Source organism: Pan paniscus, chromosome 9, assembly GCF_029289425.2.
Source record: "Pan paniscus chromosome 9, NHGRI_mPanPan1-v2.0_pri, whole genome shotgun sequence".
Lineage (NCBI taxonomy): Eukaryota > Metazoa > Chordata > Mammalia > Primates > Hominidae > Pan > Pan paniscus.
Window position 1 is genome coordinate 66,053,102 of NC_073258.2, and position 16,187 is coordinate 66,069,288.

At 61.8% G+C, this 16,187-nt stretch overlaps 1 protein-coding gene across 2 annotated transcripts in view; it reads right to left on the minus strand.

Moving 5' to 3' along the window:
- The window catches only part of CDC42BPG (CDC42 binding protein kinase gamma), a 33,329-nt gene that overhangs the window by 15,285 nt on the left and 1,857 nt on the right, over nt 1–16,187 (minus strand). The window contains exons 2-35 of one of the 2 annotated variants that reach the window (XM_003828587.6): nt 15,212–15,303; nt 15,049–15,132; nt 13,951–14,046; nt 13,518–13,666; nt 12,894–12,987; nt 12,449–12,649; nt 12,070–12,318; nt 11,499–11,578; nt 10,337–10,434; nt 10,154–10,234; nt 9,850–9,953; nt 9,540–9,719; nt 9,184–9,273; nt 8,922–9,043; nt 8,769–8,841; nt 8,471–8,577; nt 8,273–8,387; nt 7,853–8,001; nt 7,690–7,778; nt 7,349–7,401; nt 7,162–7,260; nt 7,024–7,083; nt 6,655–6,760; nt 6,250–6,383; nt 6,028–6,167; nt 5,852–5,933; nt 4,929–5,145; nt 3,617–3,679; nt 2,894–3,493; nt 1,113–1,210; nt 954–1,038; nt 705–825; nt 477–594; nt 98–221 (exon numbers count right to left, since the gene is read on the minus strand). In XM_003828587.6, coding sequence (XP_003828635.1) covers nt 98–221; nt 477–594; nt 705–825; nt 954–1,038; nt 1,113–1,210; nt 2,894–3,493; nt 3,617–3,679; nt 4,929–5,145; nt 5,852–5,933; nt 6,028–6,167; nt 6,250–6,383; nt 6,655–6,760; nt 7,024–7,083; nt 7,162–7,260; nt 7,349–7,401; nt 7,690–7,778; nt 7,853–8,001; nt 8,273–8,387; nt 8,471–8,577; nt 8,769–8,841; nt 8,922–9,043; nt 9,184–9,273; nt 9,540–9,719; nt 9,850–9,953; nt 10,154–10,234; nt 10,337–10,434; nt 11,499–11,578; nt 12,070–12,318; nt 12,449–12,649; nt 12,894–12,987; nt 13,518–13,666; nt 13,951–14,046; nt 15,049–15,132; nt 15,212–15,303 — 4,353 coding nt within the window. The remainder of the gene's footprint in view (nt 1–97; nt 222–476; nt 595–704; nt 826–953; nt 1,039–1,112; nt 1,211–2,893; nt 3,494–3,616; nt 3,680–4,928; nt 5,146–5,851; nt 5,934–6,027; nt 6,168–6,249; nt 6,384–6,654; nt 6,761–7,023; nt 7,084–7,161; nt 7,261–7,348; nt 7,402–7,689; nt 7,779–7,852; nt 8,002–8,272; nt 8,388–8,470; nt 8,578–8,768; nt 8,842–8,921; nt 9,044–9,183; nt 9,274–9,539; nt 9,720–9,849; nt 9,954–10,153; nt 10,235–10,336; nt 10,435–11,498; nt 11,579–12,069; nt 12,319–12,448; nt 12,650–12,893; nt 12,988–13,517; nt 13,667–13,950; nt 14,047–15,048; nt 15,133–15,211; nt 15,304–16,187) is intronic. The other variant, XM_055094485.2, reaches the window with a different exon arrangement.

Consider the following 16,187-nt stretch of genomic DNA (forward strand, 5'->3'; position numbering starts at 1 on the left):
AGGAGACAAAAATACCAAGATCAGATTTCAGGGATCCAAAGGGGGTAGAAACTTGGGGTGGGGGGTGGCACACTGGAGGCTGAGGGGCTGCCCTTACTGGGGTCTGCGTCTCCACCGAGGCCTTCGCTGCCCATGGAGGCTGGGCGCCGCAACGCCTCGGAGAAGCTGTGGGGCCGCTGTGGGCCGGAGCCGCGGGCAACTCGGCCCTTCTCTTCGGGAGCCTGTTGGGTGACAGTGCGGAGGGGCTGGGACTAGCAGGCACAAGGAGGACAAGAGGCCCAAGGCACAACAGACCAGGACAACTGAATGCCACTGGGCCCCCAGCCTGGTTTTACTTAAGTCCCAGGTAGCAGAAGGGTGAGTCCCAGGCCTTAGGAGTAATTACAGCGGCCCGTGATTGGCTAGAGCTCACCACAGAGGCCGGTGATTGGCTCAGCCTCACCAGAGTGGCTTGTGATTGGCTCCAGAGGACTAACCGGGGACTTGTCCCTGGCGCCGGGCCGCCCGTTGGCAGGGCCCACGTGTACTAGGTGGTTGAAGTTGGTAGGCGGCGAGATGAGCTTGGAGCGCACAAAAGGGTCCTTCAGCATCTCCCTGTGGGCGGAGGTGTAGGTAGTGGGTGGCGAAGCTCCACCCTCCCTTCGACCCGTCCACAAGCGGAGGCGGCCCCGCCCAGCCTCAGCCCCCGCGTCGTGCACGCGCACCTGCGCTGCTGCTTCTGCTGCTCCTCCGACACGCGGAAAAAGAAGCGGCGCTTGCTCTTGGTGCGGAACAGCTGGCGCCGGCTGTTGTCGGTGAGGTCCGGGATGTCGAACTCGTCCTTCTCTGTGGGAGAAGTGGAGAGCTGGGCTGTGCTCACACGTTCCCGGGGCCCAGTCAGCTGGCATTCAGGGCCACACAGCCACACGTGCGCACTGGTGAACGCACACAGCCGTACACACGCACTCCCTCACCTGCCAGCTGGTTCCTGAGGTAGGTCAGGCGGACCTTCTCGGTGCCGTAGAGGAACAGGGAGCCCTCTGGATTGAGGGGCCGCACCTGAGGCAGCAGGCACAGCGGTCAGGCCACGCCTCCACCCCCGGCGCTACCCCAGGGCTCTGGCGGACCCTCACCTTCTTGAGCGGCACGGTCTGCACCCATTCTGCCCTCCTCACGTCAAACACATCGATGGAGTTCTCGCTGAACACTGTCAGGTAGGGGGCCGCATACCCTGCGGGCACGCCAGGCACCTCTGAGCTGTTTCCCCCTCTGTTCCACAGGGAACACCTTGTCCCCTGCCACAGCACAGTAACTACCATGCCCCAGGCTAAGGTCCTTCCTCTGAAGACTCCCTGTCGCCCGGCCCAGCCTCCACATCAAATCAGAGATAACCCTGGACCACTCACCACATGCCTGGCTCAGTTCTAAACACGACATGCTTTTCCTCCCTTAATTTTCTAACAACTCTGAGCAAGTACTACTGTTATAATCCCTAATTTCCAGATGAGGGAATGGAACCCCTGGAGCCATGTGATGGTCAAGGTCAGGTCACTCAGCTGGTCCTGAGAGCTGCGATTTGGCCCTGGGCAGCTTGGGTGATATGCGGCACCCAACCTGCAGGCCCCACCCCAAAGAGCCATTGCTCACGAAGGACACTCTGCCCCTCTCTTCCAGCCCTTACCCATCATGCTAGTTACTTGTGCATGCACCAGACTGCCCCACTGCCTCATTCATTCATTCACTCTTCCACTCATTCCTCCAAACCCATCGGCCCTGGAGTGTGCCACCCTGGGCTGGGGGCTTGATGTGGATGAGGAAACCAGCCCCGGCCCATTCTGTGGAACCCCAGTGCACCAAGCCAGTCATGAAGTGGAGGCGATGAGAGCCGTGACACAGGTCTGGACGGAGAGATAGTAGGGCAAAGAGAAGGAAAGGACCAATGACGGGGAAGCAGGGCGGGGAGCACGAAGGCAATGGTGACCACAGCAATCGCAGCAGTCATCTTTGGAGCGCCTACCAGCTCCAGGCCCTGAGCTGACACTGGGGTGGTACCTAGTTAAGAGTTTGCCAGGTACAGGCCGGGGCCGGTGGCTCACACCTGTAATCCCAGCACTTTGGGAGGCCGCGCGGGAGGATTGCTTGAGTCCAGGAGTTTGAGACTCCCAGCCTGCGCAATATGGCGAAACCCCATCTCTGAAAAAATACAAAAATTAGGCCGGGTGCGTTGGCTAACGCCTGTAATCCCAGCACTTTGGGAGGCCAAGGCAGGTGGATCACGAGGTCAGGAGTTTGAGACCAGCCTGGCCAACATGGTGAAACCCCGTCTCCACTAAAAATACAAAAATTAGCTGGGTGTGGTGGTGTGCACCTGTAGTCCCAGCTACTAGGGAGGCTGAGGCAGGAGAATCACCTGAACTCGGGAAGCAGAGGTTGCAGTGAGCCGAGATCACACCACTGCACTCCAGCCTGGCGACAGAGTGAGACTCCTCTGTCTCAAACAAAACAAAACAAAAATTAGCCAGGTGTGATGGCACACACCTGTGCCCCCAGTTACTCGAGGGGGTGAGGTGGGAGGATCACTTGACCCCAGGAGGTGGAGGTGGCAGTGAGTCGAGATTGTGCCACTGTACTCCAGCCTGGTGACAGACAGAGACCCTGTCCCAAAAGAAAAAAAAAGTTTGCTAGATAGAAACAAAAGGAGAGCGGCTCAGGCAGGAGAGGAGCATGAGCTCAGCCATGGAAAAGGAAGGTCCCCTGCAAGCCACAGAGGGTGGGACAGGGTGTTGTTGGGCTGGAGGATGCAAACTGGCACCAAAGGCCTCCAATGCCAGGCTCATGAGTTGAGGCGGGACCCTGTCTTCACCCACCCACTGAAGGTGCCTGGCCCCCCTGCCAAGCCCTCAGCAGGCCTTACCCCAGCCCATGGGCGCTGCTGGCCACAACAGCTCTTGGCCACGAGACTTGCGGCCTGCGCCATCCACGTAGATGCCAGCAGTGGTGAAGAGTAGCAGGAACTCGCTGAGGCTAAGCTCCACGGCACCCAGTGCCTCACCCAGGCCCCCGCGGGATGGTGGCAGCTCCTCAGGCACCAAACCGGCCCCCAGCGCCAACGGCGCAGCCTCGTTGAGCAGCGGGTAGAGTGCAAAGCCACCGGCGGCGCCCACACATAGCCGGTCGCCCAGCAGCCCCAGGCTCTGCACAGTGGCAGGTGCCTGCAGCTCACGGATGCGGCGCTGCCAGGGCCCAGGGCCCGGGCCCAGCTGGTAGCAGAGCACCTGGCGCTTGACGGCTACACAGAGCACCGGGGTGCGGGCCTGCAGGATGCTTCCAGCTGCCAGCGCCTGGCAGCCTCGAGACTCGGGGATCTTGGCACCTGCTACCTCTATGTTCTCCAGCTCCGCCAGGGCAAAGAGACGCACGCTGGGGCCGCGGCCACACAGCACGACCAGCAGGCCTGCACTGGGGCTCAAGGTCAGCTGCTGCACGCGCCGGCACTCCCCCACCTGGAAGATGTCTGCAGGGTTGGCGAGGGGAGAGTGTCACTGGCAGGTGGTTGAAGAGTGACCCATCCCCATCCTCCTCTGCCCGCTGGGGCTGCCCCTGCCCACGCCCACCCTAGCCCAGCCTTGATAGGTACCGTTGCTGCGCAGATGGATGACAAAGAGCCCCTCCTCGGTGCCAAGCGCAAGTCGATCCTGGTCTGGTAGAGGGAGGCAGAGGGGTAGAGGTCAGCAGTCCCACTCAATGACACGGAGATTGGGCAGTCCACCTGCCCTGCTGTGCCTGTTTATCTTGAGGAAATGGGGGTGGCAATAATCCCGCATCCCTGCCTCACTGACCCTTCTCTCCCAGTCTGGACAGGCTCTTCCAGAGGGGTTGGGGTGAGGCCCATCATCTTGAGCTGTGGGATTTCGGGTAAGTCATGTCACCTCTCAGAGCCTTGGTTTCCTTATGTAAACTGGGGACAACGATGGTACTTCCTCACAGAGCAACTCTGAGGAAGCGAGGAAGTGATGCAGGGGAGGGTTCAGCAGAGCCCCTTGCTCAATAAATCCCCTCCCCTCTGGTCCCCGACTGCTCCAGGGACCCGCACAACCTCTCCTGTGGCTCCCGCCCTGAGAGCGGGGCCTGGCTCAGGGCCTCAGCTGCTGGGGAACGCCAAGGAGCTCTGTTTCATGCCTCTTTCCCAGCCTTAGTTACAGAAGAGCCCTGCTGAGCCCCAGGTTCAAGGCTGAGCACAAGTGAAGCTCTTCGCAGCTCCACCCAGGAGATGTTATGAGGCTCTGGGTGGTTCTACAGCAGCTCCCCCAGTCCCCCAGCTTGTAGTGAGACAGCCAGGACTGAACCTTCGTTTCTCTCTTTCTAAAGCCTTTGTTCCAGCTGGGCACGGTGGCCCATGCCTATAATCCCAGCACTTTGGGAGGCCAAGGTGGGTGGATCACCTGAGGTCAGGAGTTCGAGACCAGCCTGGCCAACATGCTGAAACCCTGTCTCTACTAAAAATACAAAAAGTAGCCAGGCGAGGTGGCGCATGCCTGCAATCCCAGCTACTCTGGAGGCTGAGACAGGAGAATCGCTTGAATCTGGGAGGCGGAGGTTGCAGTGAGCTGAGATTGCACTGCTGAGCTCCAGCCTGGGCGACCGAGCGAGACTCTGTCTCAAAAAAAGAAAAAGAAAAAAAAAAAAAGCCTTTGTTCCTTCCACTTGCTTGAGATTCTTTTGGAAAAAGCAGAAACTGAGGCACAGCGAAATGGAGTGGGGATAAGCCAGGCCCCCTACCTGGGGGCCCAGCCATGCACACAGGAGGCTGGAGCACATACGTGGTGCAAGGCAGTCTGTGTCTCGTGGCTGCAGGGAATGGGCAGTAGCAGCGGCCCTTGGGACTATTCCTAGACACCAGCACTCCCGCAGGCCTGGACTGCTCCCTTCAGTCCCCTCCACCAGCTCACCGAGGATGGCAGCGCAGAGCGTGTGAGGCAGCAGCGGCAGCCCGTTGTCGTAAGCCTCCTTGAGTGTGTACACGGGCCGGGGTCTTGGCCGCACGTCCAGCAGCAGCCGCTGCAGCTCACCCAGCACCTGCAGCCAGCGTTCCCGCTCCCCCTCGCTCTCTGCCAGCAGCAGCACAGTGCACGTGGTGGGTGGCACTGCCAGCTGGGAGGTTGTCACCTGTGGGCAAGGACCCCAGCTGGAGGGCCGTGGACCAGAGCCATCTGTCCTCCCTCCCTTCCTGCCTCCAGCAGCCGCTGTGCCCCGGGGGCCTAGCGTGCACTGTCAGCAGCAGGGAGTAGGCCAGACAGGCAAACAGACAACTCCAGAGCCATGCGACCAGCGCCATAATGGGGCAAGGACGGGCCTAGTGGGAACACAGAGGGACCCAAACCGGGACCGGGAGGTGAAGGATGACTTCCCAGGAGACCAGACATTTCTGCTGAAGCCTGAGGGACGAGTAACTAACCAGGAGTAGTCAAGGTAGGTGAGGGGCTGGGCTCCAGTGCAGGGCCGGCAATTTCATGCAAAGACAGATGTGAAGGACTGAGAATGTGGTGCACACAGGCACAGGGCGCCTTCAGAACTGGAGAGAGCAAGGTGTGACCAGAGCAGAGACAGGTGCCAAGGGAGAGGGCTGGGAGGCCTGCAGGGTCAGAGCCTTGGGGCCTCAAGGGCTAGGTCAGGAGCACCCCGAGCCCCGCAGACGATGGGAAGCCACAGCAGATCCTAAACGAGGTGAGACCTGGCCAGGTGCTCACGTGGAAAGCGTGCTGTGGTTGTGGGCTGGCCCAAGAGGGCAGTATGAAGTGGGGGGACAGTGGCCAGAGCTGGGACAGCATGGGGAGGTGGATGGTGGCTGCTCCATCTCATCCCAGGCACTCACCCTAAAGATGCGTGGCAGGTCCCTGGATTGGGCATGGATGACATCAGAGGCCAGGACGGGGGTAGCTGAGAACTGGGGGTCCCTGGGAGGTTCACAGAACAGGTCAGAAATCTCCCTGTCCCTGACTGCCCCCCTTACCACTAGTCCCTTGCCCCATGCCACTGCCCGGCACCTACCTCAGATCTAGGACCTGCAGGAGGGCCCTGCTGGGTGGGCTGAGCCTCGGGTCAGGGGCATCAAACAGCAGCAGGCGTGAGTCACTCAGGGCAGCAAACACGCGCTGCCAGCCCCGCCGGACACCTGAGGGCCGCGGCACCTGGCAGAAAGGCAAGCATGGGAGGGCTGCAGGGACCCTCAGCCCCCCATGCCCATCTTCCCCTCCCTCGGCCCCCACTCACCGACAGAAAGCCCTCATAGGCAGTGCCTGTGCCTGTTTCGGGGTGTACTCCCAGGGCTGTGCAGAGGAGGTCAGGGGGCACGGGGCAGGGTGGGGCCTGTGGGGCACAGGTTGTGTGACAAAAGTAGCCGCAGGCTGTGGGGAAAGTGGAGAAGGTGGATGAGGTGAGGCTGGGAGGGGACAGCCCCAAACCAGGACTGGGGCATGTCCAGAGCCAGCTTCCCTGAAGCCACGGTGGCACCCGAACTGTCCCCAGTTCCTCATTAAGTGAGAAAAGGAACAAAGCTGAGCAGGAGGAAATTTGACCAGCAGGTGCCAGTGACCCTGGGATGGGAGAAACAGCCTGGGTATGCCAGGGCCACACACCTGGGACCGTGGCTGGAGCATAGTGGGTGGGGACTCTCACCATCACAACCCAGGCCCTGGCGGCCCAGGCCCAGCATCAGCGAGGTGCAGCGGAGACACTTGGTCGGGGATGGGAAGCTCCGGGGGCGCAGCATGTGTGAGCCGGGCTGGGGAGGGGGACAGCCATTACCCAAGGCCTCCCAGGGCCCCATGCCCCATCCCTGAGGGGTCAGGAAAGACAAGGGGCTGAGCCAGGCAACAGTGACCTCCGAGTCCCGGCCAATCTATGGCGGCAGGCAAGCTCATCGCCACCACCTCCACCCCAATTGTGCCTGCTGGCCACGATGCACGTGGAGTGTCCCCACAGTGCCCATTCAGCCTAGCAGAACTGCTTGGTGCCCCCACCCTGCTTGCCCCTCTGGGCACTGACCTTAGCAGGAAGACCTTCTGTAGAGGCTGTGTTGGCAGTGGGTGCTCTGGGGAACACAGCCTGCAGGAGGGCGGGGGAGCAGGTGAGACGGGCAAGGGCGGGCCCCAGGCCCCCTACGATGGACCCACCTGTCCTCACCCCCATGCGCAGGCTGCGTTGGCCCTCCGGCCTCAGATCTGGCTCTCCTCCATGCCTTGTGGCCTCTCCTGAGATGCCAGGGTCCTTGGCAGAATCCTTCTGGGGGTGGGAGAGAGAGGAGCAAAGTCAAGGTCCCTGTGCCTCTCCCAGGACTTCTCCCCAACAAGCCCCTTGGCCTGGTCCTTACCTCTGAGCTCCGGAAGGACAGGAAGGGAATCAGGGAGTTTGAGGGCTTGGTGTCTGCAAAGAAAGGGTGGGTCACTGGCCTGGGGTCCCTGGCCTGAGGAACTAGGGGCCAGGAGGGGCCTCAGTTCCCACCTCAGTAAAATGGGAAATGACCACAGGGTGGGGCAGGGCTGGGCACAGCAGGCACTCCAGAAGTGCTGGTCACAGATGATGGAGTAAGCGGCAGAGTCCAGGAACAGACTCCTGTCTCCACCACCCTGCCAGGCCATCGTGGAGCCCCCTTGGCAAGTGGGAGGCCGCGGGGGAGCCTGGCTCCGGGGCAAGCAGTTGGCAGCCACTCACCCACTGGCCCTCGGGCCCGCAGCTCCTCCCGCAGCATGGCGAGCTCCTGTTGCAGGGCCTGGCTCTGCTTCTCGGCCTCCTGCAGACGGCTGGGGAGAACGGCAAGGGCTCGCCACTGGCCTCTGTGCGGGCCCTGGCCCCCAGTGCCTGCCCCTAGCCTCACCGCTCAGCCTGCAGCTGGGCCTCCTGCACCTGCGTCAGCCGCTCCTGCAGGCCCTGCTTGGCGCGGATCTCGGCCTCCAGCGCTGACTGCAGCTCCAGCCTGGCCGAGGCCTCCATCTTCTGCAGTCGCCGCGCCTTCCACTGGTGGTCCTGGTGGCCACGGAGCACCCGTATAAGATGCTTTCTAGGCCTGGCTGCCTCAGGGACCCCCTGCTACCAGAGCATCCTGCTACCCATGCCACCCAGCCAGGCTCAAAGCTCCAGCTCAGCCAATGACCCACTGTGAGCTCAGGGAAATCACTATCTCTCATGAGCTTGGTGTCCCCACCTCCAGTAGTGACCTTCAGTAGCAGGGATGCTGAGCTCACGGAAGGTCAATGACTTGCCCAAGCCAGCCCCCAGGGGCATCTCTGGGGCTCACCAGTGGCCGGGCAGGGAGCGTCTGGGTGCCTACGTTCCTCAAGGACTCCAGCTCCTCTGCCATCTTGGTGGCCAGGGCCTGCAGGTAGCCTCTTGAGACCTTCTCATCGTTCACCCTGAATGGGAAGGGGCTCAGGGTCATGGGCTGGGCCCTCAGTCTCGCCTGCGTTCCCCACCCCGACCCACCCCTGGCACCCACCAGCTGAGGATGTCGGCGAGCTGGGCCTCCCAGTTGCTCTCCGTCTCCCGCCGCTCACCCTCCAGCCGCTGCTTGCTCTCCTGCTCCTGGGCCAGCTCTGCTTCTAGCTGGGGCCGGCCAGAGAAAAGGTCAGCCCCAGGCCCCAGCAGTCCTGGGACTGCCGTCTCCCTGTAGGTACCCCAGCACCCCGAGCCCCGTCCATGTCCACCCTGCTCACTGGCTGCAGCTTGCCCACCCCCCAACTGGCTCCCCATTGCCTTGTCCGTCTGTTGTACCCTCCGTCTGTCCCCCTGCTCACCCGCTCCTGCTCCCGGCTCAGCCTCCGGTTTTCCTCCTGCAGCTGGCACAGAGCCTCCTCCTTACCACTCGGCCTGGGGAGGAGAAGGCCAAGGCCGTGACTCACCGCCCAGGCCAGGCCCAGCCCCTCCCTGCCACCAGCTGCCTGGCTCACCTGTGGCTGTGGGCCTGCTCCAGCTGCTCTCGCAGGGCGGCCACCTCCTTCCTCAGTTGGGCCTCCTGAGGCCCACCCTCGGGGGGTCCCATCCCGTTGGTCTCAGAGGCTGTGTGGATGGTCTTGGGGACATGGAGGGGGTCAGGGCAGAGACCCAAGATGCCATGGCCCACCCACCTGGGACACAGGCCTGGCCCTGAGGCTCTGAGTGGGGTCAGGCTGGTGGGGAAGCACCTCTTGCCAAGGGGGAGGACTTGACTACCTTGGCCTGGGACGACTCCTCAAGGCGTTGCTCCCACTGTCCCTGCAGCTGCGTCACCTGCCGGCTCAGGGAGGACACCTGGGCCTCCAGCTGTGAGGGGTGCAGAGGCAGGCCACTGCCAACTCTGCCCTCGGCAGCCCCTCTGCCCACCTTACCATGGACTCCAGACTCTGCCAGCCACAGTGGACATGAGGAGGCATGGACTCCCAGACTGCCCCGTCCCAGCCACCATCCCCTGGCCTAGCCTCTGCCAGCTACAACCGGGGGGCAGCATCTCCCACCAAGCTCCCCATGCTCCCTCCAGGCACACTGGGGGCAGGGCCCAGGTGCTGTCCCTACCCACCCTGGTCACCCACCTCCCTCTGGGCAGCCCGGGCTTCCTCCAGCTGGGAGCTCAGGGCCCGGGTCTGGCTAGCTGTGGCCACCTCTCTCTCCTGGGCCTCCTGTAGCCTCTGAAGCAGCTCCTCCTGCTGCCCCTGGGCCCTGCAGAGCTCCTGCTCCTGAGCCTGCAGCCCTGCCCGACCCTCGGCCAGCTCCTGAGGAGGCAGGGGAGGGAGCGGGGAAGGACAAGGCCCAGAGTCAGGCACGAACCGTCCATGGAGCCCAGGGCCACTCACCCACCTCACCCACCTCACCCAGCCCTCACCCACCTCACCCAGCCCTCACCCGGTGAAGTCGGTCAAGCTCCTGCCGTAGGTCACTGTCCTGACCTGGGCTACCAGCTGGGGGCCCATCCGTCTGGGACAATGAGGCCTTGTCCCTCAGCATCTCTGCCGGGAAGAGTCACTGAGACCTCGAGTGCTGGCGGCCCCAGCCTCTCAGTCCAGGAGCAAGTCTCCTTGGCCTGTTTCCCATACGCGGGCTCAGAGAGTATAAAATGCTCCCCCAGGATCATACAGCGTGTCCAGGGCAGGGCAGGACCCGAGCCCAGGTGGGACTCAGCCCCCGGGGGGGTGGGCGGAAGGGATACCTGGCAGCCTGTCCCACAGAGTCTGCACTTCCTTCCGTAGCTGCTCCAGCTCCCGATGGTCTGTGGGGGCGTGCAGGGCCTCTGGAGGGGAGGTGGTACCCACAGGTGAGTCCACTCCTCCACTCCCGCAGCAGCAGCCCCTAGGGCCAGCACACCCAGGCCCGGCCCAGCCGCTCCCAGTACCTTGGTGCTTCCTGCTCAGCTCCACCTTCTCCTGCTCCAGACACTGGAGCTTCCGCTCCAGGGCAGCCCAAGCCTCAGAGCTGCTCTCAGGACTGTGACTGTAGGGGGACAGGGGCCATGTGTGTTGGTAGAAACCTCACCCCACAGAGTCTCCTCCATCCTCCTGGACCGAATCACTCATTAATTGTGAAACAGCCAAAACAGACCCTGCCCTCAGGAGACCCCAGACTGGTGCCATGGGTGGCAGCCCGGGGTAGCAGCTGCAGGGCACAGGCTTCGGGTCCAGGCCCAGGTTTAAGCCCTCATCCTGGCCCTTACAAGCTGTATCACCTCGAACCCAATGTATTTTACCCTCAGTTTCCCCAGGGGAAGATGGTGGTGACAAGGCCTCTCCCCAGGGCTGTCGAGGACAGGATGTGGTGACAGTGGCCTGGCTGGTCTAGAGGAGTTGGGGATCTGACCCATTTCCTTCCACCTCAGAGCACACCGCACCAGGACCTCACTGCGGTCTCAGGCCAGCCCCTCGAATGGGAGTAGGTGGAGATCATCCCACCCATTTTGAGACAGAGTCGCTCTGTCACCCAGGCTGGAGTGCAGTGGCGCAATCTCAGCTCACTGCAACCTCCGCCTCCCACGTTCAAGCGATTCTCGCTGCCTCAGCCTCCCAAGTAGCTGGGATTACAGGCGCCCGCCACCACGCCCGGCTAATTTTTGTATTTTTAGTAGAGATGGGGTTTCACTATGTTGGCCAGGCTGGTCTCGAACTCCTGACCTCAGGCGATCCACCCGCCTCGACCTCCCTAAGTGCTGGGATTACAACCATGAGCCACCACGCCTGGTCCATCCCACCCATTTTACAGAGCCACAAAGTGAGGCCCGGGAGCAGTAGGGGCCTTCGAACCCTGCACCTCTGGCTCTAGGTGCAGCGCACCCTCGCCCTTCATGGAAGGCGCCATGAGAGCCATGTGCTGGCATGTGGCCCAGCGGGACCTGGGTGTGGCTTCACCAGGACCCCGAGGATGAGGGCTAGAGCACCTGCCACATGCAGATACTGGGGAGCCCTTCTGCCCTCCTTCCCAGGGCCCCAGTGGGCTACGCGCCCAGTGTCCTCCAGGTCAGGCAACCCCGAGCCTCCCACCAGGTGTGTGAGGACTAGCCTCACCTGCCTGAGGTGTAGGTGAAGCCCACGAATGGCAGGTGGTGGCCGGAGAAGGCCCCGTGGGAGGGCGGTGGCAGGGTCCCCTGCAGAGGGAGAGGGAAGGAGAGTCAGAGTCCACAGGCCAAGGCCCGAGGCCCGAGGCCCAGGAGCCCCCTGGGACCAGATGCGACCACCTCCTGCACAGGTGGGAACTCAGGGGGGTAACACGGCCCAACCCAAACAAACCCCCAGCTCCCACAAGTCTCCTAGGAGCTGCTGGGAGTTTTCTTCCTTATATGGATTCTAGTTAATAGAATGATACCTGTGGTCAGAGGCCCTTCCCTTGACACAGCCCACCTCAGTGCAGGCAAGCATGGGGAGCCTGTGGGAGATGCTCCCCAACCCCAGTTTGGCTGGAAGAGGCTGGGCCAGCGGATGGTGGCTGGAACGGGTCAGTCTGGGAGTCCATAAATCATAAGCCCCGGTGTCTGAAGGCCTCACCCCCAGCCCACCCCAGGGGACTTCAGAGGGAGGGTTCCCCCAGCCAACAAGGGGGTAGGGCAGCTCCCCTCCTGCAGTGGCCTTTGCCACTCACTGGATGGTTGAGGGTGTCGTCATCCACATCAAAGTTGGAGGTGTCCATGGGCCCCCGCAGCTCAGGAATATAGGGGGCCGTGCTGCTCGCCAGCCGCTCCCAGTCCACGCCTTCGAAGAAAGGATGGTTCCGGAAGTCGTCCAGCCCACCACGGCCTAGCCGCTCTTCCTGGCGACACAGCAGCTGGCGGATCAGGTCTTGGGCGCTGGCTGGCACGTCAGGCACGTCCGGGGGGAACTGCAGGTGGTCCTGTGGGTCGGGGGAGGGGGCAGGCTGGGTCAAGTGTCCAGGAACCCAGCCTTACCTACCGGTACTTCCAACCACACAGACTCAGGGGTCCCACTGCCCCCTCTGGAAGCCCAGAGCCTGGTGTCCAGACCTCGTGGTTCATGATCTTGCCGTAGGTTTCCACCAAGGACTCAGCATAGAAGGGCGTCTCCCCAAAGAGCAGCTCATAGGCGCAGACTCCAAGCGACCACCAGTCACACTGTGGGCCGTAGTGGCCCTTGCCCTCCTCCATGGCCTGCAGGATCTCAGGGGAGATATAGTCCGGCGTCCCTACTGCCACTGATGAATCCACCTGTGGGTGGTGGTGGTGAAGCCATGAGGACAGCTTTGGGCTTGGCTGGGACTGCTGGCCCCTCGCGATGGCCCTGTCACCCCTACTCTGCCAGGCTGGCCTGCTGCTGCCCACCTGGGGCCTGGGTCTCACCCACCTTCCCCGGGGGGCCTGATGCCTCTGCACTAGGCCTGGGGCCTCCCATTTTCCTGAGAGCTTGGCCCGCCTTGTATCCCCTGCTCCCACTCTGGGGCGGGGTCCTTACCATGCCGTTGGTGTTGAGACGCAGGCAGGAGCCGAAGTCAGCCAGGCGAATGTGACCGTTCACATCCAGCAGGACGTTGTCTGGCTTGACATCCCTGGGGGATGGCAGGCAGGGAGAGTGAGGCGTTTGACCTGTGTGTAAGTGGCCATTTAGGCACACGCCCAGGTGCACATGCACGGTGTGTGCCAGCACCAGCTCACACACATTCCTGTGTGTAGGTGCTCATGTGATGAGCAACGTGTGTGTGTGTAGATGATCCCACAGGCCAGAAGGAGGAAGATGGCTAGATTGTAGAAAGGATGTGTGGGGACAACCCTTGGAGGTGGCAGAGTGTGCTATGGGGGACGCAGGAGTCAGACTTCCCCAGTGCAGACCACAGCTTGCCACCCGAGAGCCGAGTCACCTTGAGACAGGTGTTTCCCTGTGCTAAGCTCTGACCCCCTCAGCTGCAGGCCGGACACAGCAGCAGCCCCTGCCACAGAGGGCTCTTTGGTATGATTCCAAGGAAGCACACGGATGAGGCACCCAGAGAAGTGCCTGGCACATGGTGAGTGCTCAGCTGACATCAGCTGTCCCCAGCACAGCTGGCAGGGGTTGGGCAGGGCAGCGGGGTTGGGGCCCCACCTGTGGACATAACCCAGCTGGTGCAGCGAGTGGATGGCCAGCACCATCTCAGCCAGGTAGAACTGGGCCAGCTCGGGCGGGAGACGGTCCTCGAAGCGGCTCAGCAGCGTCAGGAGGTCTCCACCGGCATAGTAGTCCATCACAAGGTACTGGAGGTGGCGGACAAGAATCAGACCCGGGGGAAGGGTGCACCTGGCCACTTCACCGCGGTCCCGCAGGGCTCTGGGAAGGCAGGCCTGCATCTCCCAGCAGCTCTGGGCTGGCCAGTTCCCAGCCAGGGCTCAGGCAGGAGGCGCCAAGCCCAGGAACTGGTGGGAAGTGGGAGTCTCTTGGTCCCAAGAGGGGTCTCTCTTTGGGCCCAGTGCCCCTGGCCCCAAGGGCCCTCTCCTGTGTCCCTAGGATGTTCCCCTCCAGCCCCGCCACGTATCCTCACCAGGTACTCCTCGTCTTGGAAGGCATAGTGCAGAGTGGTCACCCAGCGGCTGTCCCCTTTCACGAGCACATCCCGCTCCTCCCGGAAACAGGCTGTCTGCAGCAGGTTTGGGGAAGTAAGGGGTGGGGTGGGATCAGAGCCCAGGATGCTCCCCTTGCCAGCTCAGGGGATGAAGAAAGATTCTGTGAGTCTGGGAGCTCAGATGGAGGTCATAGCTCTACTGTTCCCTGTCTGGCTGCGACTGAGCCCAAGCCCACGCTCTACGGCTCTGGGCCTCAGTGTGACCATATGGAAAATGGGAACGACTCTGCTTGCTTTCAAAAGGGTTTATTAGGCCTGTAATCCCAGCACTTTGGGAGGCCAAGGCAGGCAGATCACTTGAGATCAAGAGTTGGAGACCAGCCTGGCCAATGTGGTGAAACCCCATCTCTACTAAAAATACAAGAAACTTAGCTGGGTGTCGTGGCACACGCCTGTAATCCCAGCTACTTGGGAGGCTGAGGCATGAGAATCCCTTGCACCCAAGAGGTGGAGGTTGCAGTGAGCCGAGATCACGCCACCGCACTCCAGCCTGGGTGACAGAGTGAGACTCTATCTTAAAAAAAAGAGTTTATTGTAGGCTGGGCACGGTGGTTCACGCCTGTAATCCCAGCACTTTGGGAGGCCGAGGCAGAAGGATCATCTGAGGTCAGGAGTTCGAGACCAGCCTGTCCAACATAGCAAAACCTCATCTCTACTAAAAATACAAAAATTAGCTGGGTGTGGTGGCAGGTGCCTGTAATCCCAGCTACTCGGGAGGCTGAGGCAGGAGAATTACTTGAACTGGGAGGCGGAGGTTGCAGTGAGCCAAGATAGCACCGTTGCACTCCAGCCTAGTTGACAGAGCAAGATTCCGTCTCAAAAAAAAAAAAAAAAATTTAAAAAATTAAATAAAGGGTTTATTGTGAGAAAGATAACAAATCAGTGGCTGCTGAGGGTGGCACCCTTTGCCTGGTCTGCAGCCTTGCCCGCCCCCCCCGCGCCATAGGCCCTGGCAGCATACACCTCCCCCACACCCATTTGTAGGGTGCCCAAGGGCCCCCCAGACTCCACACTGACCTCAGCCCTCTTCAGCATCTCCCACTTGTGCAGCATTTTCATGGCAAAAATCTGCCCAGTGTCCCTCTGCCTCACCACGGTGACCTAAGGCCACAGGGAGGACTGGGGTGAGCCCAGCCCGGTGTGAACACCTCCCCCCACCTACCCCAGGCCCTTTGCTCACCTCCCCAAAGGCTCCTCGGCCGATCACCTTCAAGATCTCAAAGTCATCTCTCTGCAGACGCAGTTCTTTCACCTTTGATACGAAGGGGCTGGCTGAGGGGACACAGGGCGGGACTCAGAGTGCATGGAGGGAGGGCTCCATTCCCCCTCTCACCTTGGGCAAGCCAGGAGCTGCCGCTCCTGTAAGCCCAGGCAGGGATGACCTACCCAGGGACAGCCTCGGGCCAAGGGGTTGTGGCAGGAGCTGGTGCTCCTTTGGCCATGATCAGGAAGTGCGGAAGGTCAGAGGCCGGGCTCAGCTGACCGCCTGGTCCCTGGACCTCCCTGGCCCCCTGGCCCCAGACTCTAGGCAGCCTCCATCCCAGGGGCTGATGGGACTTGTAGTCCTGCCCAGTCTGCGGCCTGACTCTGCTTGGCTAGGTCACCCTGGGGACCATGGGGACACCATTCCTACCCCCACCTCACAGTTCTTGGCCCCCTCACAGGTTCAGGCCAGGCCTGTCTTAGGAAACTGGACGGGTGACATTCCTTATCCCCAGAGAGGCTTCTCTCCCATTCAGGAGCTGTGGGCCTGGGTCCGGGGACCCTGTAGGCATAGAGGTGCCTGGTTGGGGGTGAGGCCTGCAGCCCCTAGGGCAGGGAGGACAGGCTCTATGCTTCCCACGTGGGGCCCCTCAGGCTGGAGGCATGGATGCCAGTCTGCCAAGGTGCTGAGACTCACAAACAGGACAAAGATGCCTTTCCCTGGTGCTAGCACTAGCCCCTGAAGGCGTGAGTGCTCAGGATGCCTCCAGGCCTGACCGGCTCTCTCACTCCCAGCCCTGCCTCCCTGTCTGGATGAAGCTTTTGTCTGGTCAAGAACGTCCTCTTTCCTCACATCCCAGATACCTCCAGGAAGGGCAACTCCAGCCACTCCCAGGCACTTTCCAGGCCTGGATTAGCCCCAGGTTTTGGGAAGGAATTGGGTCTTAGGGAGG